This window comes from Scomber japonicus, chromosome 8 (assembly GCF_027409825.1).
Source record: "Scomber japonicus isolate fScoJap1 chromosome 8, fScoJap1.pri, whole genome shotgun sequence".
In the NCBI taxonomy this organism is placed as follows: Eukaryota; Metazoa; Chordata; class Actinopteri; order Scombriformes; family Scombridae; genus Scomber; species Scomber japonicus.
This window is the reverse complement of record NC_070585.1, coordinates 8,916,203-8,939,244: the sequence shown is the minus strand read 5'-3', so window position 1 is coordinate 8,939,244 and position 23,042 is coordinate 8,916,203. Positions and strand designations below refer to the sequence as shown.

Below are 23,042 nucleotides of genomic sequence, written 5' to 3'. Positions count from 1 at the left end.
GGAATATGTAGCTTATAAAAACAGCATACTTAAATGAAAATATAATTGTAAAAGATGTAAAAGAAATCTCCTCATTTTTAACAGTACTTGAAAATAGCATATGACTAATGGACTTCCTTTTGGCCCTGATAGTAGCTACCACGCAACATGGCACTGATTCAAACATTGATATACTGTATACACCAGTGCTTTGTGCTCCCAAGGCTGATCGGTAAATGGCCCAAGTTTAAAGCAGCATTAATTTTTTGGAGGGATTGGGGGAAGGGTTGAAGAGACAGTTTTCAAAGCTGATGAGAGTGGTGAGACAGAACCAAAACAACTAAGTTTCATAGACTAAAACAATGAGCTGAAAGATGCTTAAAAGCTCTTAGTAACTAACAGGAACTGCAGAGTCACGTACTGATTCTTAGTCAATTTACACAACCGCTTTCCCATCATTATGTGACCCATTGGAAAGAGAAAAGTGACTTTATCCCACATTTCTTATATATCCTTCAATTATTACTGCTTGATTCTTGCACTGTTGACAGGAACCATGATCTACATTACAGTAGTGACTCACTTGGGGTTACATGAATGAATTAAGTCTGATCTGAGGCTGCTGTAATCCTGCATGTTGGTTCATCCACTCATGTTGTTGTTTACTCCTCACCCTGACTCTACCCTTCAGGCAATGAACGTCTTACTAGTGCAAATGTTAACAGTCTACTGTAAATGACTCCAGTAGTTTAACTTGAACAGCAGCAGTACCCTATGTGGTTGTCTGCTGTTCTACCCCTGACACAGGTTTTAACTTGGCTGTTTTCTCATTGCTGTTTTGTCTTGTTGCCGTTACGGTACTGTTTTGTGCTGTTTGTGTCTACTTATCTATGTTTTTCCTACCCTCCCTGATGTGTATTGTACTTGTATCTATCTACCCACCCTGCTCTACCTGGTGTACTTATGTCTGTCTACCCTTTTTAGTGTTTATAGTTCTTGTGTCTGACTATCACAGAGACTGCAGATGGAATTGCATAGGTTCTGGTATGATACATATTTTTTCTTTGAGATTAATGTCAGTTGTACATGGTCCGTGACAAAAAGATAAGGAATGTAATAAAGCTAATAACATTTGTAGGTTATTCTTTTTTTCATGTATCATATTTGAACTGATTTCAAATATGTTTTCAAATATGTTTTTGTAAAATCACCCCTTCTGTTTATGTATTATATGTAAATGTAGTTTCAAAGATTTCTCTGCACTGCCAACGATAGTGAGTCTAAAAAACTGCAATAGAAAAAAATCACCATGTGTTCTCATTTGATTTTAATTATAAAGGGTAAACTCCTCCTCATTATGAGAAACAATAGTGAGGACATGAACTAAACCTCAATGGTAGGTTTACAGGTATGACTAGTCACAACTTTCACAGTATATTATAGTATACAGTATATTCATACAAGATTGGTTTCAATAGTAGGAACGCCCTATTATGGAAGGCATGTAGAATTTTTTTCTCTCCTCATTGCAGATTTACTCAACCAATAAGATCATTTCTTCCACAAAAGGAGTTCTGCCTCAGAGAAATATTTGTCAGACCAAACCTCCAAACTGCTAGTTAATCAATTTCCCCCATGTTAAACTTTGGCTTACATTCATCAAGGGTGCATTTATTCACTGAGGCTGCACTTCCATGCCTCACTCAGCCCTTGGAATACACTTTGATTTTATCCAGTAAATCGAACATGAGCAGGAAATCTCTCCTTCAGCTCGAAGACAGGGATGATGTTTTGTAGCTGACCATGACCTCTGATCTCTCTGTAGAGGTGGAGTTGGAGCTAAAAAGCGAATCTCCCCTCAGGGTTCAAACAGCAATAAAGAAAACACCTTCACTGACCCGCGACTCTATAAAAATAACAACAAATTCCACTCATCTATGTTCAGAAGAAAATATATTGACATAAATCTTTTCCTTCAGGGTTCTAGATATCACTTTGCAGCCCACATCGCTGTGGCCAGTTCCTACATTTATTAAGACTTTATGGAAACAGCTGGGCAAGTGTGACCACAACAGAGGAAAGCTTTGACCCAGATGCTGTTACCAGAGCTCTTATTCCAAAACTGTCCCCTGTCTGAAAGGTTCCCAACAGGATTAGAGTGTCATCTCGAGGCATCCAAGAGTCCTCCAAGAACATTAGAAGAAGCATTCAGAGAAGTATTCATAAAACAGTGGCTTAATATATTATGTTACATAAAGCACCTTTTCTTCATTACTAAGTATTGCTGTCATGGAAAACGAAGTCATCCATGCAAAGGCAAAGGGATCCTCATCCTGAAACATTAACCACTTATGAACTACTTGTGAATCTGAGTGTCATTTGTGCTCTGCTGTGGCCTAGTGCCCTCTCATCTACTTCAGTAATCTGTCCCACCCATTATACGCAAGTACTCGACAACACTTGAGTGCCATATGAGGTGGAGGATGGTAAATTTCCCTCTTTCGAGACAATTCTCACCCTGTCACACCTTCATGAAGTTTAGGTCTGGGTTATTGAGCCAGCCGGTGAGGTGGCTGCTGGGCTAATCTTCATTTTCAAGTGTGCCACATTGATCACCTCAGAACTGCCTCGTGAAAGATAGGACTTGGATTTATACACTTTATGTGGTCCCTTTCTGGCCTCACTTTTCCATCAACCTGAACCTCATCTGGATTGCAGGTTTTATATAGTGGCAGGTGTCACAGACCCACTTTATCACACAAATATTGTGTTATTCCATTGAGTATATTTCCCACAAAATTGTTACCTACTTGTTATAAAGGAGACATTAAATTATTACCAAGGATACATCAAGGATAAATATTGATCCTTTTCAAAGTTACTATTGCTTGGAATCAGTGTCTATGATAAGAGTTGTCAACTTGATAATCCTAATGTCCCACAGCTCTGTTTTGTCTGACGTCCCAGCTTCTAAGTATAGACTTTTGCCCTCATTTAGAGGGATAGTTGGGTTTTGGGGGAATTGTGCTATTTTTGGAATGAGACAAACTCTGGGACATCTGTTTTAATGTTTCTGTGAAGGTATGCTGAAGAGTACGGTTAGTTAGGTCAGTACACTCATAATTTACAAGGTGGAACTATTGTATTTACCACTGCTGCAGTAGCAGGATTACCGTTTGTAAACAGAACATATATTTTGATTTCTTTGTTAAAAGTGAAACTAACACCTCCGTAAATATTCAAATGAACACATGTACTGTAAATTAGTTTAACAAGCCTTACATTTCTGAGATTACATTACTTACATTTCTTGTGATCCTTCAAATCCAGTTGCCGAGCAAGGTAAAATGAGTGTGGGTAGCTCACAGTCTGAAATGCGAAGCCAAGCCAGAGGTGCCTTAAACCTGCATTCTCTCTCATGACCAGCAGGGGATGATCCCACTGGTTGCAAAAAGATGTGTACAGAAGTCTATGAGACAATGACCCTACATCTCACTTGATTTATTACCTCAGTAAACTGTTTCCTAATGAGCTCAAATGCTAATTTCAAGTCTTCTTCAATACAGCACTTTGTTCATTTTGTAAATGATAGTCCTGTTTAGTCTAAATATGATGAAGCAGGGTATGCTTTAGGGTGTGGCGAAGTTGTGATTGACAAGTCACTCCCATGGTGACATTATTGATTAACGTAAAGATGGCGTAATCCCAGATTCACAGGCATAGCCATCACTATTTCAATGTGTTTTCAGCTCATGAAAGTTAATTGTAACATTTTGATTGTCTACAAAGTCTTGTTCAGTGTTTGGATGCACTAAAAGACCCTTTAAGGAGTCTGGCAATACATTTTTCTTGTTTTAAAGGTCTTAAGCTCATTTTTCAGAAGTGAAAATTAGCATTAGCATTATCACAGTTAACCATAGACTGTAAATGCAACGTGCTAACCAAGCTACTAGCTAGCATATGAATCGGCACCACCCTCTTGTCTACATATGGTCACTTCTTATCACGCTTCAAACCACGAGTTCACGAACCAATGGGTGATGTCATAGCGACAACATCCATTATAGACAGTGATAGACAGATGGTTCATCCGATCTTTCTTTTTTTAAGCGCCTACCCTTTTCCAAACAGTTTCCAAGGATGACTTCTCAGATGGTTCTGTGTAACAAACCATCTGATGTGTCAGGTTAGTTCAACATTTGGGGGAAAAAAACTTCTTGGCTTATTGGAGTGAGATGAGAATGTCTGGGTGTTGAGTACAAAGCTGGAACTAGGAGGCAACAGACACAGTATGAGATTAATATCTGTTTATCCAGTTTAGCTTTCTCTTTATGTCCTATTTTTTATTATTTCCATTTTCTTTTTAAAAACACATCTGACTATATTGTATATCAGTGTACAGAGTCTACAAATTAAAACATAAACCTTAAATTCCATAAACCTTTAATTCCCAAAACCTCACATCATCCAAACTACACTCTAGTTTAGATGGAAGTGAGGTAAAATACTCATGAAACTGCTTGCATGTTTTCTAATCAATCAACTGAAAATTGAAATACTTTGTCATTTTAAGAAAATTATTACATTCATTTAATCTTGAGCGTGAGAAGTTTCCAGCATGCAGAGGAGCACAGCTGTTGTAGGCGGTAGCCTTGTTTTTTTTCATAAACACAGGCGGAAATGAGGCGTTTACACATTTATAGATCATTTCTGGTGATGATGTTGAATCCGTCTGTAGGGTATGTGGCCGGTGGGAGATGCAAGAGGAGGCGAAAATGTTGGTGGGAGAATGTTTTCCCTGCAGCAAATGGTGTGTGTGTGTGTATGTGTGAGTGTGTGTTTCTGTGCACATGTGCTACATATGCATGGTTTCTATGAATACATTATTTGTACTGCATAGAAAACAATATTTGATTCAAGTTTTTAAAGTACAAAAGTACAAAAGTAACAACAGCTATGGCCAGATGTGAGTAGGAAAAATATTCTAAATTTAATCATCACCAACTTTGAATCAGTGTAAATCAGTGCAGATATTAGTGAGTCAACTGAGAGTAAACTAACTATACTGTTGAAATGTTTGTGACAGGGGGATACAACTCTAATTATTTTATCTGTGACTGTTCTTTGGATTTGTTGTTTTATTGTTACGCTAAAAACGACTTAATTACTAGTTTGAATTCCCTTAATGACATTTTATTCTCAGTGCAGCCAAAAATGAACATATCATTTGGGGTGTAGAGTGTTTCCTGGCAGAGAACATGATGGGAAAAAATCCCAGTTTGCTCCTGCTCCGCTTCCTCAGTCTTCTCCACAGCAGCCCAGACCCCCCGACAGTAGCAGCAGATGTAGCCACAACACTTTACTGAGCGGTTTTGCTGAGCCATGACAATTGCGACAGAAACAGGGTGATACAAGATAACCTTGGTATCAATGACACACAATACGCACACACACTCGCACACACAAGGACAAACTTTGTATGTCACTATGGCAACTGTGTCATCATTTTTATCTCTGCAGGCAACATGAAGTCATGGAGTTGAGTTTGGATGCCAATTTGGGGTTTGATTTCATGAGCTTGATTATGCGCTTTTCCAAACATTAAAAAAAAGAAGCATACTGTAAGGAGGCAGGATTTAAAACAATTGTAGCAAGTGATTTGTACATTTTGGTGTGAATTATGTATGTATTCAATAGTATTGTTCACACTAAAACATTACAAATATAATTATATTATAATTATATTATAATTACACAATATGGTATGTTCTTGCATAAAGTCCCTGTTAAAGGACATTTATACCTTAGTATATCTTGTGAATAGTAACACAGACTGTTCCAGCTCCCTCATGGCATTTTACCAGCAATAGCCTGGAGCAGACATATTATCCAACCGTTCAGCAGGGGGAAAAAACTGTGCATCCAACCCAGAAGATTAGGCTAATGAATTCAGTTGCTATGAAGAGATCCTTCCTCTAATGTGTAAGCCAGCGCCTGTTTCTATACTGTTTTCTTTATTAAGATGATGTGAACAACCTCACAACAATGTATATAATAGATGTAAAGCATTATTCTTTATTTTCACAATGCAAACACAAGCTGGAGTGTGAGATTTTGAAGGCAACTTATTTATTTTGGATAATGAGTGATTTTAGTGCATGTGTACATGACTCTGGAGGTGACTGATATGACTAAATATACAGTAAATGTAATGTGAATGTATGCACAGGAGAGAAGAGGAGGAGGAAACAGGATCTTTATGTAATGAGAGAAGTGAAACCAAAACTTCTGGATTCTCTTGCAGAAATAAAATCAAATACCAAAAGTACACTGATACATAAATAATCTTCACCAAAAAAACTCTGTTCTAAAGTTTTAATGTTCTAAAGTTCAATTACTAACTTTTCAAATGTCTCCTACTGTGTTCTAAAGCAGTGGGACTTGCTTAGCTGCATCACGTGACTTAAGTACATAACTTAATGTAACATTATGTGGTTGTACTATATGGATGGACAGGAGTCATTGTATGTACAACAACTTGTTACAAAACCAAAGTTCATACTTTTGTCATGTAATTACACCTGAGCAAGTTTCATTCACTGAATGAAACTTGCTCAGACAGCAGAAGCTAAATTGAAAAGATGAAGACAGACACAGATACTGTACATTGGCATATGATGTGTATGTTGGGCAGCAACACATTACTTTGTAACATGCCACAGTAACATGACATTACTTTTTTGTGTTACTAGTGTAAGATATTATATTTGAAATTCAGGAATTACATTACAGTTATAAATCCCTTATTATTACTTCAACAATTTGAAGGCAGTCTTATTGGTAGTTTGATGGAGGGTTGATTCTTACAATGTACAGGCTTGATTCACAGGCTGAATGTGTGGGGATGTGGTTACCCACCACCAAAAGAGGAGATATGTAACTCCAGGTAACTCCAAAGTTGTCTTATTCACATGTTGTAGTTTCTTAGCTAGCTTGGTAACATTAATCACTGGTGAGGCTACATCAAGGCTATAACAGCTGGTTTAGTTTGGAGTTCAAAGCTGTGAGAACAATACAGCTTCACTGAGGGACTAGACTTCAGACTTCCAAACACCATTGTCCTCTCTTTGTTGTTTTCTTTTTAAACACAGGGGGTTTAAAGTGTATCAGCAAGTGCTGCAGATACTCATTCATCTTGCAGAAAGACAATTTAATTTTTCAGAAAGGCAGATGATAGAAACCTTCAATGAATGATTGCAGTGAGTTAGAGAAGCTGGAGGAACAGCACTGGGCCCAGGGGGGATATCAGGACAACAACTCTTTTACGGGACAGTTCTGTGCTTTATTGTTGTCCTAATGTCCCACTAGAGGGGAATTTAAGCAGCACAAGCGCTCTTCTGGTGACGTCTCAAGGTAATGTAAGACTTATATAATATGAGACCTTTATAACGTGGAATAATCAGGACATTATTACATGTTCTTGCTCTGCAGAAATCATTTCTGATCTGATTTCTCATTACATTCATCCTGGTTATGATGAACAATCTTTCAAATTAACATTCCCTGGATAAAATATGGAATACATGATTATCACAACTATTATCATAGTGTAGATATTAACAAGTGTAGTTACTACTGCAAGAATCATTAGCAATAATACCATTCACAGCCAGATGCTTAGCCTGAGTTTTAATAGAAAAAATATTCTCTCCACTGCACACTCTCATAAAAATAATTGAATGTTTCATTGATTGTATTGATTTTGTGAACTGTTGCACTGCTGGGATAAGTTCACGTCTAACAGTAAAAATTAGATTTTGATCTATCGAAGCCCTCCGTTTCCTGGCCTGATTGCTGGGAAGATCTTGCTCTCTATTGAGGCAGCCGCTGTATAAATAGGCACACTGGAAATAGCCTTTCACTCTCAGAGGAGCCTCTCAGGAGAGGGCCTGGACCAATGGCCAGATTTCAAACACTCAGATATAGGCCAGAACATTACAGACATCTGGACTGTAATGATGGTTTTGTGGAATCCCTTCAAATTTTGAAAAGAGGCAGTCGTAAAGAGTAGGAAAAAATCTTTTGAATCAGCATATCTGCAACATTTTATTGTAGTCTCTCATACAGGAAACTTTTTTAGTATTAAATTTGTTCACTGAAGTTGTCTCGAAATGTCTTTTTTCTCCTGCAGCCAAAACATTTATTCATTTATTATCCATTTACTCCTCCATGCCTCATTTACTGTGTGCCATGACATCCAGAGCAGTTATCCCACACTGTCTGTGCAGGTCTGTTTACTTGCTTCTCTCCATCTCTGCTCTGAATTACGTTGTCACAATTAAGTTGTACATGAACAGACATGTTTTCCCTAAAGACTTTCATGTTCCTTACAAGATGCTAATGAATCATAATCCCACAATATCTTTCCATATCTGTCCATCCATATCCTGATGTGCAACTTCTGGTTGTAACTAGTGAAAAATGAAACTTGACTTATTATTGGTGGCTTTAACCTTTAGAGACCCACTATAGACCTATTTTCTGTCTTTTTTTAGGGGGGTGGGGCAATGGATGATACCAATGGATGCCTTAGGTTGTCTAGTTTCTTATAATTCCAGAATCTTCACTCTAGCTTTAAAACTGGGCTCATTGCAGCCCCTGAAAGACAGTAATGTTAGCCTAGGGTGCAGACACCACTAACTTTGCCTCAGAAATTTGACTTGTCACTTCCTTGAGCAATCCCATATGGTCTAGCGGTTAGGATTCCTGGTTTTCACCCAGGCGGCCCGGGTTCGACTCCCGGTATGGGAATACAATTTCGTAAATTTCCCCACTGTCAAAGGAATATCTTATCTTAATTACAGCCTTGTATTGAGTGATACAACAAAAACAAATTTAATAAATTACTAACAAGTAGTTCCTCGTCCCTTTTTGCTTCTTATTTATTTCTAAATAATCAGGATTACATGTATCTGTAACTCAGTGTTACTTGAACTTAATTTGTCTGACACATATTGATCAATGATTCTAGGGGGTTCTATAGGGGGCCCCCAGCAAAAAGGGGAATTACTTGTTTTCACCATAATTCTATCCATAAGTAACACAATGACAGAGTGTATGACTATTTTGTTCATGGGTTCCCTTCAATAAAACATCTAAAGACAAGAATCTTGTCAGATGAAAGAACCTCAGTTTAGTCCCTCACGTAAAAAAGTTTGAGGGGTTTCATGGGGTTGTTGGGGACTGAAAGACACACTCTGACATGAATTCAAAAGTTTTATTTGGTCGTCTTTGGTGTTGACCCTCTGTCGATTAAATGGGCATAAAGGGATGGAGTCCATAAATAGCAACCAATTGGAGATTCCTGAGAGGAGCCATGGATGGGGCCTTGACACCGATGTTTGTGGAGGGGTGAAGCAGAGATGAAATTGGCACTTTGGCAGCATCAGAGATTTTATGGATGAAGACAAAAAATGCTGGCTGAAATTAGATCCTCAATAACAAAGTATCTTCCTCACTGTCAGGTCTGTTATTCTTTTTGATTAATCCTGCTCCTCTAACGGCTTATTAATATTTTGAATACAACAATGAATTGGCAGATTGGATTAGAAGTAGTTAAATATGGTCATGTTTCCTCTAGTTCACAATGAAGGTCCCTATTTGTCTCCAACACCTGATGACTCAGAGAGGTAATCAAACATTGACAGTGTGTGACCACATTCATTATGTCATTTTCTCTAGTATCTTTGCCACTGTGAGATCATGGCAGCAGAGATGATTATCATGACAAATTCATTTACAATGGTTCATTAGCATTGCCCACACAAAGAAGCCTTCCCAAGCACTGATACTGTTGCTGGTAAACAGAGCCTTTTGACTTCTTTTGTCTGATTTGTGGGAAGTTTAGTTTTTTATATGGCACTGTTGTACTGGATTTAAGTAATGAAATTGTTAACAATGAATAGGGTGGTTTTCAGCAGTGAATGGAGTAGCTATGTTGTAAGGGTGGTAGAAAGGGAGAGAGAAAGAGAGAGAGAAAAAACAGGGAAATCTCAGAGGAGTAAAATGGCTGCCGAAAGGAATCTAACCCAAATCTCCTTCATTTTCTGTCCCCTGAGTGGCACAGCACTTCAAGGGAAACTGATTTGCATTCAATTGTCTTCTGATTAAATCCTAATCTATTTTTACACCTCCATGATGAGACAGTCTTTGTTATAGGTCCTCTCTTAAATAGAGGACTTTCAGCTCCAGTCCATACAGCTAGGGGATGATGCATCTGATGCAACCTTAGACGCTGGTGAACCAATCAAGACATTACAAACTGGACAGATTATTTAATACTTTGACAGGGTTAGTGTTTGATCCCCAACTACTTACTATGTTCTGTAAATTTTCCGTCATTCAGGTCGTGGTATAACCAAAAGAGTTGAGTGAAGAGCAACTGGACTTGATTCTTGAAGACTCTTTTTGAGTCTTTTCCACAAGTCAGACTGTCCTTGATCTGCACCCCACTGAACCCCAAACTGCTCCCCAAATGTAATTCACATGGACTATTATGCTGTGTTCCTTTTTTTGTCCTGTGGCGACCACATGTAACTCTGGACACATAAGGAATGGAAACAGTGGGTGGTAAATTAAGTGAAATGTCCAGAAGACCACAAAACTCAATCTCTTTAATCCCACTGGAGGAAAAACAAATATAAAAGTGTTGATGAAAGCATTAAAGACTATTATTATCCAGATTCGGAGTGATTACTGGGTTTAAATTAAGTAAATTTGTGGGCCAAGGTGAAAGAGCTCATTATCCTTCATCATTAGTGGTTTAGTGCAAGAGGTGGATCCCATAATTCTCAGCAGTCTCAATGGCAATTAACTTTCCTCGGGTAGAGCTCTAAACTATTCATGTACTCATGTTCAACCTTTATAGTTAAGGTACTTCCAAACACTTTTACACATGCCTCAGGAATAGTTCCCACAATACTGCTAAATTAATGTCATGTCTATTTCAGTTCACCAGTTAATCTTTTCCCTTTAACATGTCCTTTTGCTGCCAAATTGTCACTGGAGTATCCAATACAGACAGCATTTTCTCCAGACAGGACCGGGCGTCTGTCTGCTAACGAGTTTTTAATTATATGAGGATTAATTCTGCTGGGATCAAAGCCGACAGGCATGGACGGATCCCCCAAATATTCAGAAGTACATTCCCATTGACAGACAAACACAATGTTCACAAGTTCCTAAATTTGCAAATGGAAATGTAAACAAAAAAGTATGAATTCACTATTGCATTGCTAAGAAGAAATACATTCATAGAGAGAGTAAAATAAGCTGAGGGCATGCTATGTGTTTCTCAGGTCTCTTCTGCGGCAAGAAATGATCTGAGTTTAAGACCCAATGCTGATTCAACAGCCAGTTTATGAAGTTTTAACTTGGCTGCACATTTCTGATTTGAAATCCTGGAACACACAAAACAATTCAAACTTTTTTGAAGCTGCATTAAATGATTTTGACACTAGAGGGCAACAAACTGACAGACACACAGTTCTGACCTTATACAGCTAATATGGCTAATATGCTCGCCATAACATGTTAGCTATTTACCCAACAGACATGGAGTTACATTAGTGTTCATTAGGAGTCGTGATTCAGACCACCTGCCAAAGTTAAGTCTAAAAATCAGTCTCCACCTACTGCTAAGAAAGATATCTGGGTCTTTCGCAGCTATATGCTCATCCCTCTTCACTAGCTAGTCCTTAACTTTGTTTCTGAGCCATTTGTTTCTGAACAAATACTGTTGTTTTATGTGGCTGCTGCTGCTGGAAATGAGGTTGATGTAATATTTAAGCATATCACAAATGTTGGGCTGTTAAAAACCAAAACAAAGAGCTAAAAGCTAAAAAAAAGACCTGCATGGCATGAAAATATTCATTAATGGAGCTTTATTAAACACAAAGAACTACTGGCTAATAAGTATGAGGTATAACAGCTGCCATGCTAAACAGAGAGACTGTAGATGGTTGAAAAACTCCAAACCCACTGACAGAATTCAGACAAAAGGGTGGTGACATTGTTAAACGGACACACGTTGGATCACATTCATCAGAGAAATGATGACCTGCTACAAGTTAGGATTTCAGAGAAAGATTTCAGATGCTGTAAAAATGCCCTGACTGAAGACAACCGTTGTCTTGGCAAGATTTCAACATCATTTCCCATCCAGATTTGTTGTATTTGCACTGACTATGTGTATAAATGAATGTTGTTCACATTAATCTATACTTGGACCACGTCTCCTTTAAAGAGTGCTAATTGATTTTTTTTTACGAGCACAGGAAAATTAAAATGTTAATTCTCTCAGACCTTTCATAGGACCTTCTTTGCATGAAAAACAAAAATAAACTGAGCTGGCTCTGTTGATAGACAGACATTTGGGGGATTTGAATAATGTCTCAATATCTGTCAAGCTGAAGATTCACTCATTCCCCAGTAAATAATTATTCAGTGTAAACTGGCATTAGACATGCTTCTGAGTGTGTCCTATATTTAGAAAATGTCTTTCCAAATTCCCAATTCACAGTGCAATAATTCATTCAATTAAGTAGATTGTCTGTGAGCACAGGAAAGGATAATCATAATACCAAATATAATCAATTGAGCATATTCATTATATTTTGAGGCTTTGCCAATCACGCCCCTTCAGTATTTATTAAATACGTATAAATGACGTGATGACTGTTTGACATACTTACAAAAATACATGGAAAAGTGAAGAAGTGAAGAGACGGACTTCAGAGACCTTTTCAATGAAATCCTTTTTACAGCTGGGAAAAGGCAATGAAACAAAAGGTCAGAGTTGTAAATGTGTTTCTCAGATTGTTATCTTGAGATTTTGTTGACATGTTGATGGCGGCATTGGTGCTATACAGAACACTGTTCCTGGTCAAAAAGGGTAGTACTTTATACTGTACTTTATACAAAATCAAGCAAGAGCAGTGGAATAGATATGCCTTTGCATAACCAGACAGAGCAAGACATGTCTTCATATCTACATTTAATAGCTGCGTTTTCATTACATGATCCTGAGCTTATGAGTCAACGCTTTGAACCATGGACACTTATGAGACCTAAAATAATTCAACTGGAACTAAAAACAATAAAGGTCCAGAGATTGTATGCCGCTAAAAATCCTATTGTATGTCCCAAAATCCAACCCAATCCCTTCCTCTGCCTCCCCCTCACCACAGTTTAAGCCACTACAAAAACTAACAGGACAACACAAAGAGGTGGGTGAGGTGCGTAAAGCCTTCTTTGTGGTTACAGAAGAAAAAAACTCAAGGAGAACTGACTGCTCATCTACAGTCTGCGCTCAATGAGAAGAGAAATTTGTTTAATTCCAAGTGTTTGATGTAATATGAGTGAACATGGCATAGTTCACTGGTATAGCTGTCAGATTTTCTTAGTCTATGTTTGGCGAAGCTCAGCAAATCAGATCAGATTTAGAAACTGTCACACCAATGAAAAAAAGGACAAACAAAACCAAAAATACACCTTTATACTTTAAGTACCTTTAATCCTGTAGGAGAAAATAGAGCTTTTCTGCTTGATTCTTCATGTATGAGGATGTGTCGTTTTATCTGTGGAACTTCCATCACTGTGAACTTTATTTGACATTTGACCTGAAATCATGTCCTAGCTCATATTTGCTTTTGTTGTCAGATTTACTATTAAGACTATAAGGCTTTTAGAATGAGATTAGAATAATATGTGCTTTTTAAAAAAACACTGTAAATATGTGATCAGCGATGTGTGTTAAAATCTTATAAACTCAAAGTTCACAAACTATTTTACATTAATATTATTTCTATATTAACCTAATGTACTGTAATTGGTCATATACTGTTATTACCCGACTAAAGTTCTGTACATAAGTAATATGATGATTTGATCTGAGCAAGCTCTCGGAAGAATGTCATGGGATATGGTCAAAAGTTCTTTAGGGAAAAGCTAGAAGGTGAACCTTGAGATCATAAAATTTTAATATATATATTTTATGTGTTTCCAAATTGAAGAATAAATCCCTCGGATTCCTGAAAATACTGTTAATTATCAATCTAAATATAATGAACGTATTTGCATGTGCAGCTTCTCATCAACATGCATGTAATCACTTCTTAAATTGATGTTTATGTCTTAAATAAATTTAGGAACAAAAGTATACAGTAGCATCACTTAAATAATTATTAAAACATTGCTTGATTATTAGAAAGCAATTAGAATGTATCATTTAGGATGCGTTTTAAAAATCTGCATGTGTTATTATTTTGCAAACTGCTGTGACTCTTGATTAATTCTGGACAGAAACTAAGCCTTTTGTATTGAATTATACAGTTGATGACTTTTAATACGAGGTCTGGTGAACTTTAGTGAAGTTCCAGCAGCCGTGTGAAACAGCAAATGTCTCAGTTTGAAGCCCTGCAGCGCAGTCTGCATCTCACAGCCGCCTCAACAGCTGCGTGACAGTGTGGCAGCTCCCACTCTGCTCTAATGTTGCTCTCATGACAGGAGGTCACTGCTGTTTTTGGACTGAGCCACCTAAAGTCACTGTAAGACCCAAAGGAGTGAATTTACTCTTAAAAACCTGCCAATGTTATATTTATTCTTAGTCTTCAAATCAAAAGACTTATTTTCTTACTTTTTTCTGTGTGGTTTCAATTATCTGGTAATAGGCTATGTGTATGCACTTATGTCCTTATTAAAAATGTATTTGTGTTTATTGAAGGTGTCAAAGTTAATTATGTTTAAAGAAAAGCTGCTGATCTCATTATGCACAGTGGGCTGAATGTTCACCTCTTATATAATACCAAATATCCACTGTCTTTGGGCTATAAAGCGGAGGAGGTGGAGGCAGTCTGTAATGCTCGAAAAACCCATGCAAAGCTGGAAGAAACCAGCTGCCTTAACAGCATCTTCGTACTATGGCAACCACTGCTATCTACAGTGAAATTCAGCAACATGCAGGAGGTCTATACTATACTTTTTACCTGTTCATGTGACACATTATGTTAAATCATAAGTCAAAAAAACTCTCTATAACAATTCCTTCAAATGTGAATAAAATACAATTCCTCTCTCCTTACAGAACGTGCCCTTTTCTGTTAGGAGAGCCAACACTCCTCCATGTGTTTGTATTACTTTAACCCAACAATCTGACACTGGGATTTCCTACAAGTGAGTGTAGTGTGTGGGCTGCTTTTGTTGCGCTGAGATGTGCAGGGTCATGTGCAGATGCGTAGGAGGTAACATACAGTATCTGCTTCTAAGTATATTCACTCGCACACTCAATGAACTAAAAGAAGTGTTGGCAATCAAGACAACTTAACTTCAGGAGAAATCAACACTGACAGATGCAGTATTTAACTTGCAAATATACAAACAGCAGGATCCCTTACTGTCTTGAAATCTGGGTTTCTCCTCTCAACAAGATAATCCAAGACAGAAAGGGCATACAGAGTCCTGCCTGGAAGTGATCTATCTGTGCCATCTAGTGGAGAATGAATAGGACTGACCTACTGAATTGATGAGCAGGCTTGATCTCTTCCTGAATCTATGCCCAATGTTAGTTGGGCAGCCATCAGATGAAAACTAAAATCACATATTATTATTATTATTATTATTATTATTATTATAATCATTTATTTTTTCAGACATCAAATAATCAATGGAAATTAGTTACCATATATTCTATACAATATATATTATGTAAAATCTCTCTAGCAAAAAACATCACACACCTTCCACAGTGGTGACAGATGTTACATATTATAATAAACATAATAGAAAGACTTAAATACCTGCAGATATTTAGCCTGTAAACCCACAGTGTATACAAGCCATTACACCCTGAGGGGATTACTAGGCAACAGTTACCATGACAACAGTACACATACGGAGCAGCCCAGCTTGAGTATTGAGTGCTGATTTGCTCAAGTCATTATGTGTATTAACTGCATTATCAGACGGTAGGTTGATTTTATTCTTTAAATTATATTGTAGAAGTTTGTTTTTTGCTAACCATCAGCTAGGTTCACTGTGTTTATCACTAGAGGCATTCAGAGGGCTTCCTGCAGATGTAGCTGTGGCAGCCAGCAGTACTGCAAGAAAGAATGATACACACTTATCTTAGAACACACATTAAGAAAACATTCAGTTGTTCTTTCAACAAACTATGTTAGCTACTTCAGAATAACTATACAAACTACTGTAGAGGGAACAAAGCTAATTTCAAGTACCCATTAAACTACATGCAAACTCCACAAGGCAGCTTCATCATAATATTTTGCCTAAACCCCCAGAAACTGTTTTCCTTATGCTGTGAGCCAAATTTGTTGTGTGTCATTTTGTTGTTATTTAATCCAATTCATTTTTTTTGGGAATATAAACTAAAATAATATTTCAGACATCTATCAAAACTTGAGTGTCAAAAACCAGTACAGGAGCTCAGCATCTCACTGTTCCACTGTTTAAAAGGTGCAGGTGGAGTCAGTCAATCTATCTAGGTTTTGTACTTTGGGTGAATAGAAAGACACAGCTGCATATCAACCACAAGCAGACTTATATGTGTATTTTCTGTGCAACCAACAGCCAAATTATACACTGAACTAGCACAGCTCCAAATGTCATAAGCAACGTCAGAGATGTCTTCACCACAGCGAAGTAAGTAACACGTCTGTTGTAACACCATGCTTCACATATAAAAAGTAATGAGCAAATACAGCCAGTTTGAATACTTTATCTGTACCATTATTAATAAATGTGTTTTTTCTAATAGAGGGACTGGAGACTTCTTCAGGTAACCTTGTTGTTTCAGAGACTGATAGTCTGGCCAAATCATATAAACCAGGTACAGCAGGAGAAGTCTGGAAAATAACTATAGAAGAGTTGCATGTGGTGCTTTTTCAAGCACATTTTCTTAACTTGTTTCTACGCAGGCATGAAAAAGAGGAAGGAGACACGACAGGGTCCTTTCAAAGTGCCAGATAGTAGTAGTATCTTTCTACTGAGCATAAATGAAAAGGGAGACCGAAAAGAGGTTTGTGTGATTATTTGAATTCAATTGTATTGCAAAATATGAAAAAATATCACAATAGTTGTCTTTAAGTTATGCTTCTCTCCCATGTTCAGGATATGCGTAAATTCCTGGCTCTGCCAATTGATCAGAAGACGACGCACAATGCCCGAATAACGGCCAAACTGAGGAAAGAGCTTTCAGGACAGCTGGAGGTGGACGACGAGGAGGAGGAAAATGAGAAGATGAAGAGTCTTAAACAAACCAAGAGTAAGACAGCTCTCCCTAAACCAACACCTGAGAGACGTGAGCTGAAGATGGCCATGTTGAAACAAGGTAAGTGGAGAGATTGTACAGTCAACTTCAAATTTTGTAGAATCCTTTACCAGGAGATACTAAAAGGCTGTTGTCTGTCCTCTGTCCCCAGAAAACATTATGAAAGACAGCAAACATGACTTAATCTCTATGGAACGGCAGAAGGCAGTGTTGGAGGTAAATGATATTAGATCTTAATAAAAGTGTAGTCCATATGAAAAACCTGGATTGTTCTCAGTTTCTCAGTCTGTTGTGGCAGATGCTTTTTCAATGTTTGCTTCCTGTTTGAACTTCATCCATCATCTATTTTGAAAGCACATGCACTGATGTAATCTGGATAATGGATATTTCATAGTTTCTCCACTATTCTCCACTCCATTCTCCATAAAGTGAAGGAGTACTCAAGCAATTTAGTTTTGTACTTCCATAAAGTTTGGGGGACTCAAATGAGACAAATTATTTTTCAACATTTTCAAATTTCTATTCTAGCATCAGCCTAATGTATCACTGCACCATGGTAGAAATAAAGTTGCACTGATTAGTTGATTAATAGAAAAGTAATCTCCAACACAAACAATTACTTTTTTTTTAGAACAAATGTCAGAATTCAGTTTTTTTAGTTCTCTGTGAGAGGACTTTAGGTGGTGAACTGTTGATCAGGACAAAAACGACATTTGAGGATGCGACTTTGGGTTCTGAGAAACTGTGGTCAACATATTTAATCATTTTCAAAGACAGTTAGTTGAAAGATTAAAGATACCCTGTGGAGTTTTTCCCAACTTTCTACCAGCTCTGTTTTCTCGTCTTACGCCTGAAGTGATTTGGTGTTTAGCTCATACAATGGAAATAGAGAGTAGAGCAGCATGGTCATGTGAGGTCAAAAGACTCCAAGTGGTGAGAATCAGGTATGATACATTTTTATTATCCAAAACAGAACAAATGTTAGTTTAAAAAAATGTTTGGTAATGAATGAAGCTTTAGGGCCATTTAAAATTAGGCTCAACTCGTTACCTCAGTACCTTCTTTTTCTACTTCCAGTACATGTTTGACTGACTTTACCCTCCTCTCCAATTGCCTCCAATGTTCCCTCATCCTTACTCTCTCAGTTATCTCTGATGACAAAGAGGTCTGAGATTTTGAAGATGGACAAGGCCATGGCAAAAGAGGAGAGACTGCTGAAACAGCTCGAGAAGAGCATTGAGAGAGACAACCTTTACTTCGAAGAGTTCCTCAAGGAGAACGAGAAAAAGTCTGTGGAGGCCAGAACATTGTAAGTAGATCATATGAGTAAAGATAAAAGTGTTGGTTTATAATATTGTGTTTTCCTGTTGACTATTGAATGTAGACTGGATATTCATAAAATGCACAGTACACATGGTTGTCTCTGTTATCAGTTTTGAACAGGAAGCTAAGTCCAAACAGCAGAAGAATACAGAGATCAAGAAACTGACTGCCGAAATAGGAACAATAGAAAGGTATCACTTTGATAATGTTTAAGTTAAAGATTCAAAAAGAAGAATTATAACATGCAAAATGAACATGCAAAATGACTACTTGGTAACTGAATGCAGGCACGTTATGGGGATCTAAATCTTCTTCTCCTCAGTGAGCTTGCCAATTTTGAAGAAATCCTACAAGACTACAAGAGATACAAGGAGCTTCTGTTCAAGTTGTCTCCTCCAGAGTGGCAGGAGGCCCAGAAGAACAAGGCTTGGCAAGCTAACGTCCTGTCTGATGGAAATGCTCCGACTCAGCAGAACATAGAGCATGAGGAGTCAGCGTTGAAGCAGGGCGAGTACTTTAGAATAATTATGAGAGACATTGTTCGGAGCTGGGTGACACTGGTAACATGATACCTTGGTATTGTTTTTTTAAATTAATTAATATGCATACAGGTCTGGAGAGCAAGTCATCCAGTCCAGGTCGAGCGCTGCCTTCCATCAGAGAGTCCAGACCTTCCTCCGCACAGAGCAGCAGGTCCTCAGTTCACATGGACACACTGTAAACACCAACACGCCTCAGTCACAACACTGATGGCTGCTATGCTGCATATTCAGTATTGCCTTTGATATTCATACACACTGATGCATTGAAGCATATGGTAGCTCCTCTGTGACTCATTTTTATGTTCAGAATAAGGCAATAGAAATAAAAAGATGTTGTTTTTTTACATATATATATAGAGATACAGTATTTTTATGTAATGATCTGAGTATATATTTTGAGTCCATTTTCTCTGATTTAGTAACATTTTCGGTTTTGTATTTATAGCTGCCTCAATGCATTACAAACAGCACGTTTGGTTCAAGTGTGTTCAAAAATGTCATTTCAGGGTCGTACATTCTAAACTGGACAGTGACTCAGAATATGAGGTGAGTTTTTCTGAGCTGAAAATCTAAAGAATATCATTTATGTGTGGTCCTCATGGTGCCCTTTATCTCCCCCCCTTATGTCACCTCTCTGCAGGATGAGCCAGAGCTGTACTTTACTGATCCCCAGCAGCTTCTAGATCTGGTGACGGAGCTGACGGAGCAGAACCTGTCCCTGATTCAGAACTCCACGAGGGTGGAACAGACGCTTGAGGAGCTCCGACAGTCCATGGAGACAACCCGGAGGAAGATGTAAGCATGATTTTAGCTTTTTGCCATTATCACTTACTGTCTTGCCTTCATTTGAAAAACATATTACTGCCATCTTCCATGATGTGCCATTGATGTTGTCCTTTTGTATTCTGTGGTCTTGTGAACCCTGGCTGCACAACAGATTTGTCCTAGTGAAACAATAAAGTTAACCTAACCTAACCTAACCTAACCTATCCTATCCTATCCTATCCTATCCTATCCTATCCTATCCTATCCTATCCTATCCTATCCTATCCTGTCCTATCCTATCGTATCCTATCCTATCCTATCCTTCAGCTTCAGCTAGTTTATTCAATTCTAACAATGAAAAATGAAATGTAAAACCTGCCTTCTAACTTTTGCATGACAGCTTCGTCCATCACATCCATTTTCCTGCTTGCTGAAACTTTTTTGCTCTAAAATTCAGACCTTCACTATATGTCAGTGTTGTCCCACACACATAACACATTAAATGAAGGCTTACCCCTCTCTGTCTGAAGTGAAAAGGATGACGAGAAGCTAACACTGCAGATAAACGACGTAAACCAGAGGATCGACAAGGAGAAGGCGAGAGCCGCCAAGCTCGAGCAGAGAGTTCAGCTCCATGTCTCCTTGAACACAGAAGACCAGGTACAAAAACAGACATTTAATGCAAGATTTGTGCAGTAACAACACTCAGAAATCCTGTTTTGTGGCCTCAGTAGATCTGAACAGGAAATATCTATCTCCTATTTTCTCCTCCCCTCTTACCTCCTCCTCTTGCTTGCAGGACGTTATGCTGGATGCTCTTGGTGACAAGGTGTCAGAGGTGCATCGCTGTTGTGTGGATGACAGGGTGACCAACCTCAGCACCTTGGAGAAGTTGGCCAGTATTGAGAGACATATGTCTCTGCTGCTGCAAAACCTCGAGAACATCCCTGAAGAAAGCTTGGACATGATGAAGAAGATCAAGGACAGCGAGAGGAGGAGCAGGTATGTCTCAGTGACAAGGCTTTGCTTACTTTCTCTTGACTGGAAAAAAAAGACAGTGATGTTGTCCCAAAGAGCATGTTACTGTCTACAGAATCCCTTCTTTTCATGTTGCAGGCAGCGTGAAGAAAAGCTGAGAGAGCAGAGAGAGAAACAGAAAGAAAGGATGAAGAGGTACTTGGAGAGATCCATGGCTGATTCCAAGAAGACAGTAGGTCATCCACTTATCAATTCTTTATAGCATTTAATACTATTCGGGTTTTTTTTTTATTTTATTTATTTTTTATTTTTTTTACAGTATATCACATATTAGAGTGTATTATCAGTAAATCATTTCCACATCTATCTGGATGGCATCCTCCACTGGAGTGTGTTATTTTACAGTAGTCAGCGATAAAGCTTTCAACAATAGAAACCTGCTTTTTTTGTTCCTTTTTGAAAGGGAACGCAGGGTGAAACAGGGTTCATGGAAAATGTAGTGCTAATTGGGAAAAACACTAGAAACCAAAACATCCCCTTCATAATCAATGTCCATATGAGATATCAAATCATTGAATAAATAAGACATTAACAGAATCTCACAATCTCTCAATCTTTTTCAGAGTGGAAGAAAGCTCATGCCCAGATGTATCCCTGTTGCTCAGAAGGTCAGAATCAACAATGTGGACAACATTCCTGCCGAGGATGAGATCCATGCCTACCTTTTCACCTCTGAGGACATAGATTAAAGAAATACAGTGAAATAATGCAAAGAAAGTAGTGGAGAGGAAAAAATAATAAATCATGCAATCATGCCATACCAACCCAATTGTTGACAAAATGTAAAAAAGGTTTTCCATCTGACCAAAAACTTGACATCACACAGATTTATTGCACAATAAATTAGTTTTATTGCAGTGTGAATAACTGAGTTGTTGATTTGATTATTATTTTAAATTCCCCCCCCCCTCTCAAAAATATGTTTTTCTTCTTTCTCTTCCGACAGTTGAATGTTTGAGCTTCATTATTATGAAGAATGATGAATTTGCAGAGTTTGACACTAGAAGGCTGTTTTCACATTCATATGCTGACAGTGTAGAGTTTCTTTGTGCTCACTGGGGGGAGGGGGCAACAAGCAGGATTTGTGACATCACAACTAGTTGAATATGAATCTGGATCTCAAGATAACAGCATTAAAAAAATTGCAAGCGCAGTCATTCTTGGTTTCCAGAGGGTTTTTATTAGAACTATTGACTGTATATAAAGATGGACGACACATCTCTACTTCCTATTGCTGAGCAAAAGTGAAGCCAAAATATCGAGTAGGGTCTATTTGTAGGCTAGTCTAGCAGACTTACACGACACACCTACTTTACCACACAAGTGTCAGGGTTTGCATAAAAATATGAAACCTCCATGGATCAAAAATTCATAAAAAAAAGTCACACTAGACCTTGTTCGCAGTTCAAGGTGTCCTATTAACAGGTTTACAGATGTCTCTTGCACGATGGTGGTCTATGGAGAAAATGCTTTTAGGCTGCAGGGGTATTTTTCACTGCAATAACGGTAGTATCCACTGGGAAATGTTGGCTGCAAGGTGAGCAGCAGAGCCAGGGTTGCCAACTATTTTCAGTTGGAAGTAGCTGATGCCTGCAGGAGAAATCTAAAGAAAATTAATCTTAAACTAAACTGAATGTAATCAGCTATATTAACAATTTATTTAAAATGCTCCTCAGTATGCATCTAAATCTACCTAAAACATTAACAAATGTATTATGCAGGATGTTGTATTGACTCTGACCAAAGTATTATGAATAGACAGATGATTATGCACTGGAATAAATTCACAATCGTTCACTATTATTAACGCTGTATTGAATCGAAAGCAACTGGACTTGTTTTATGTCTATGAAGACGTTTCAGCTCTTATCCAAGGTGCTTCATCAGTTCATGCTGTCATAGCTGTCACTAATAATATAAAAATAATTAATAATAATAATAATGATAATATTAATATTACTGATGATAATAATAATATTACTAATAATAACGTTATTTATAGAACACCTTTCATACATCAAATGCAGCCAAAGTGCTTTACACTGAAAACA

At 37.8% G+C, this 23,042-nt stretch overlaps 1 protein-coding gene and 1 non-coding gene across 2 annotated transcripts; both read left to right on the top strand.

Moving 5' to 3' along the window:
- The first annotated feature begins 8,718 nt into the window (after positions 1–8,718).
- Positions 8,719–8,790, top strand: trnae-uuc (transfer RNA glutamic acid (anticodon UUC)). Its single transcript has one exon. It is a non-coding gene; the product is annotated as a tRNA-Glu (tRNA).
- An 8,182-nt stretch (positions 8,791–16,972) lies between these two features.
- Positions 16,973–21,680, top strand: cfap100 (cilia and flagella associated protein 100). Its single transcript, XM_053323954.1, is given in 11 exon segments — positions 16,973–17,071; positions 17,164–17,383; positions 17,475–17,539; positions 18,469–18,632; positions 18,757–18,837; positions 18,969–19,142; positions 19,750–19,983; positions 20,484–20,613; positions 20,753–20,955; positions 21,070–21,163; positions 21,555–21,680. Coding segments are annotated over 11 exon segments (1,590 nt in total).
- Positions 21,681–23,042: the final 1,362 nt, after the last annotated feature.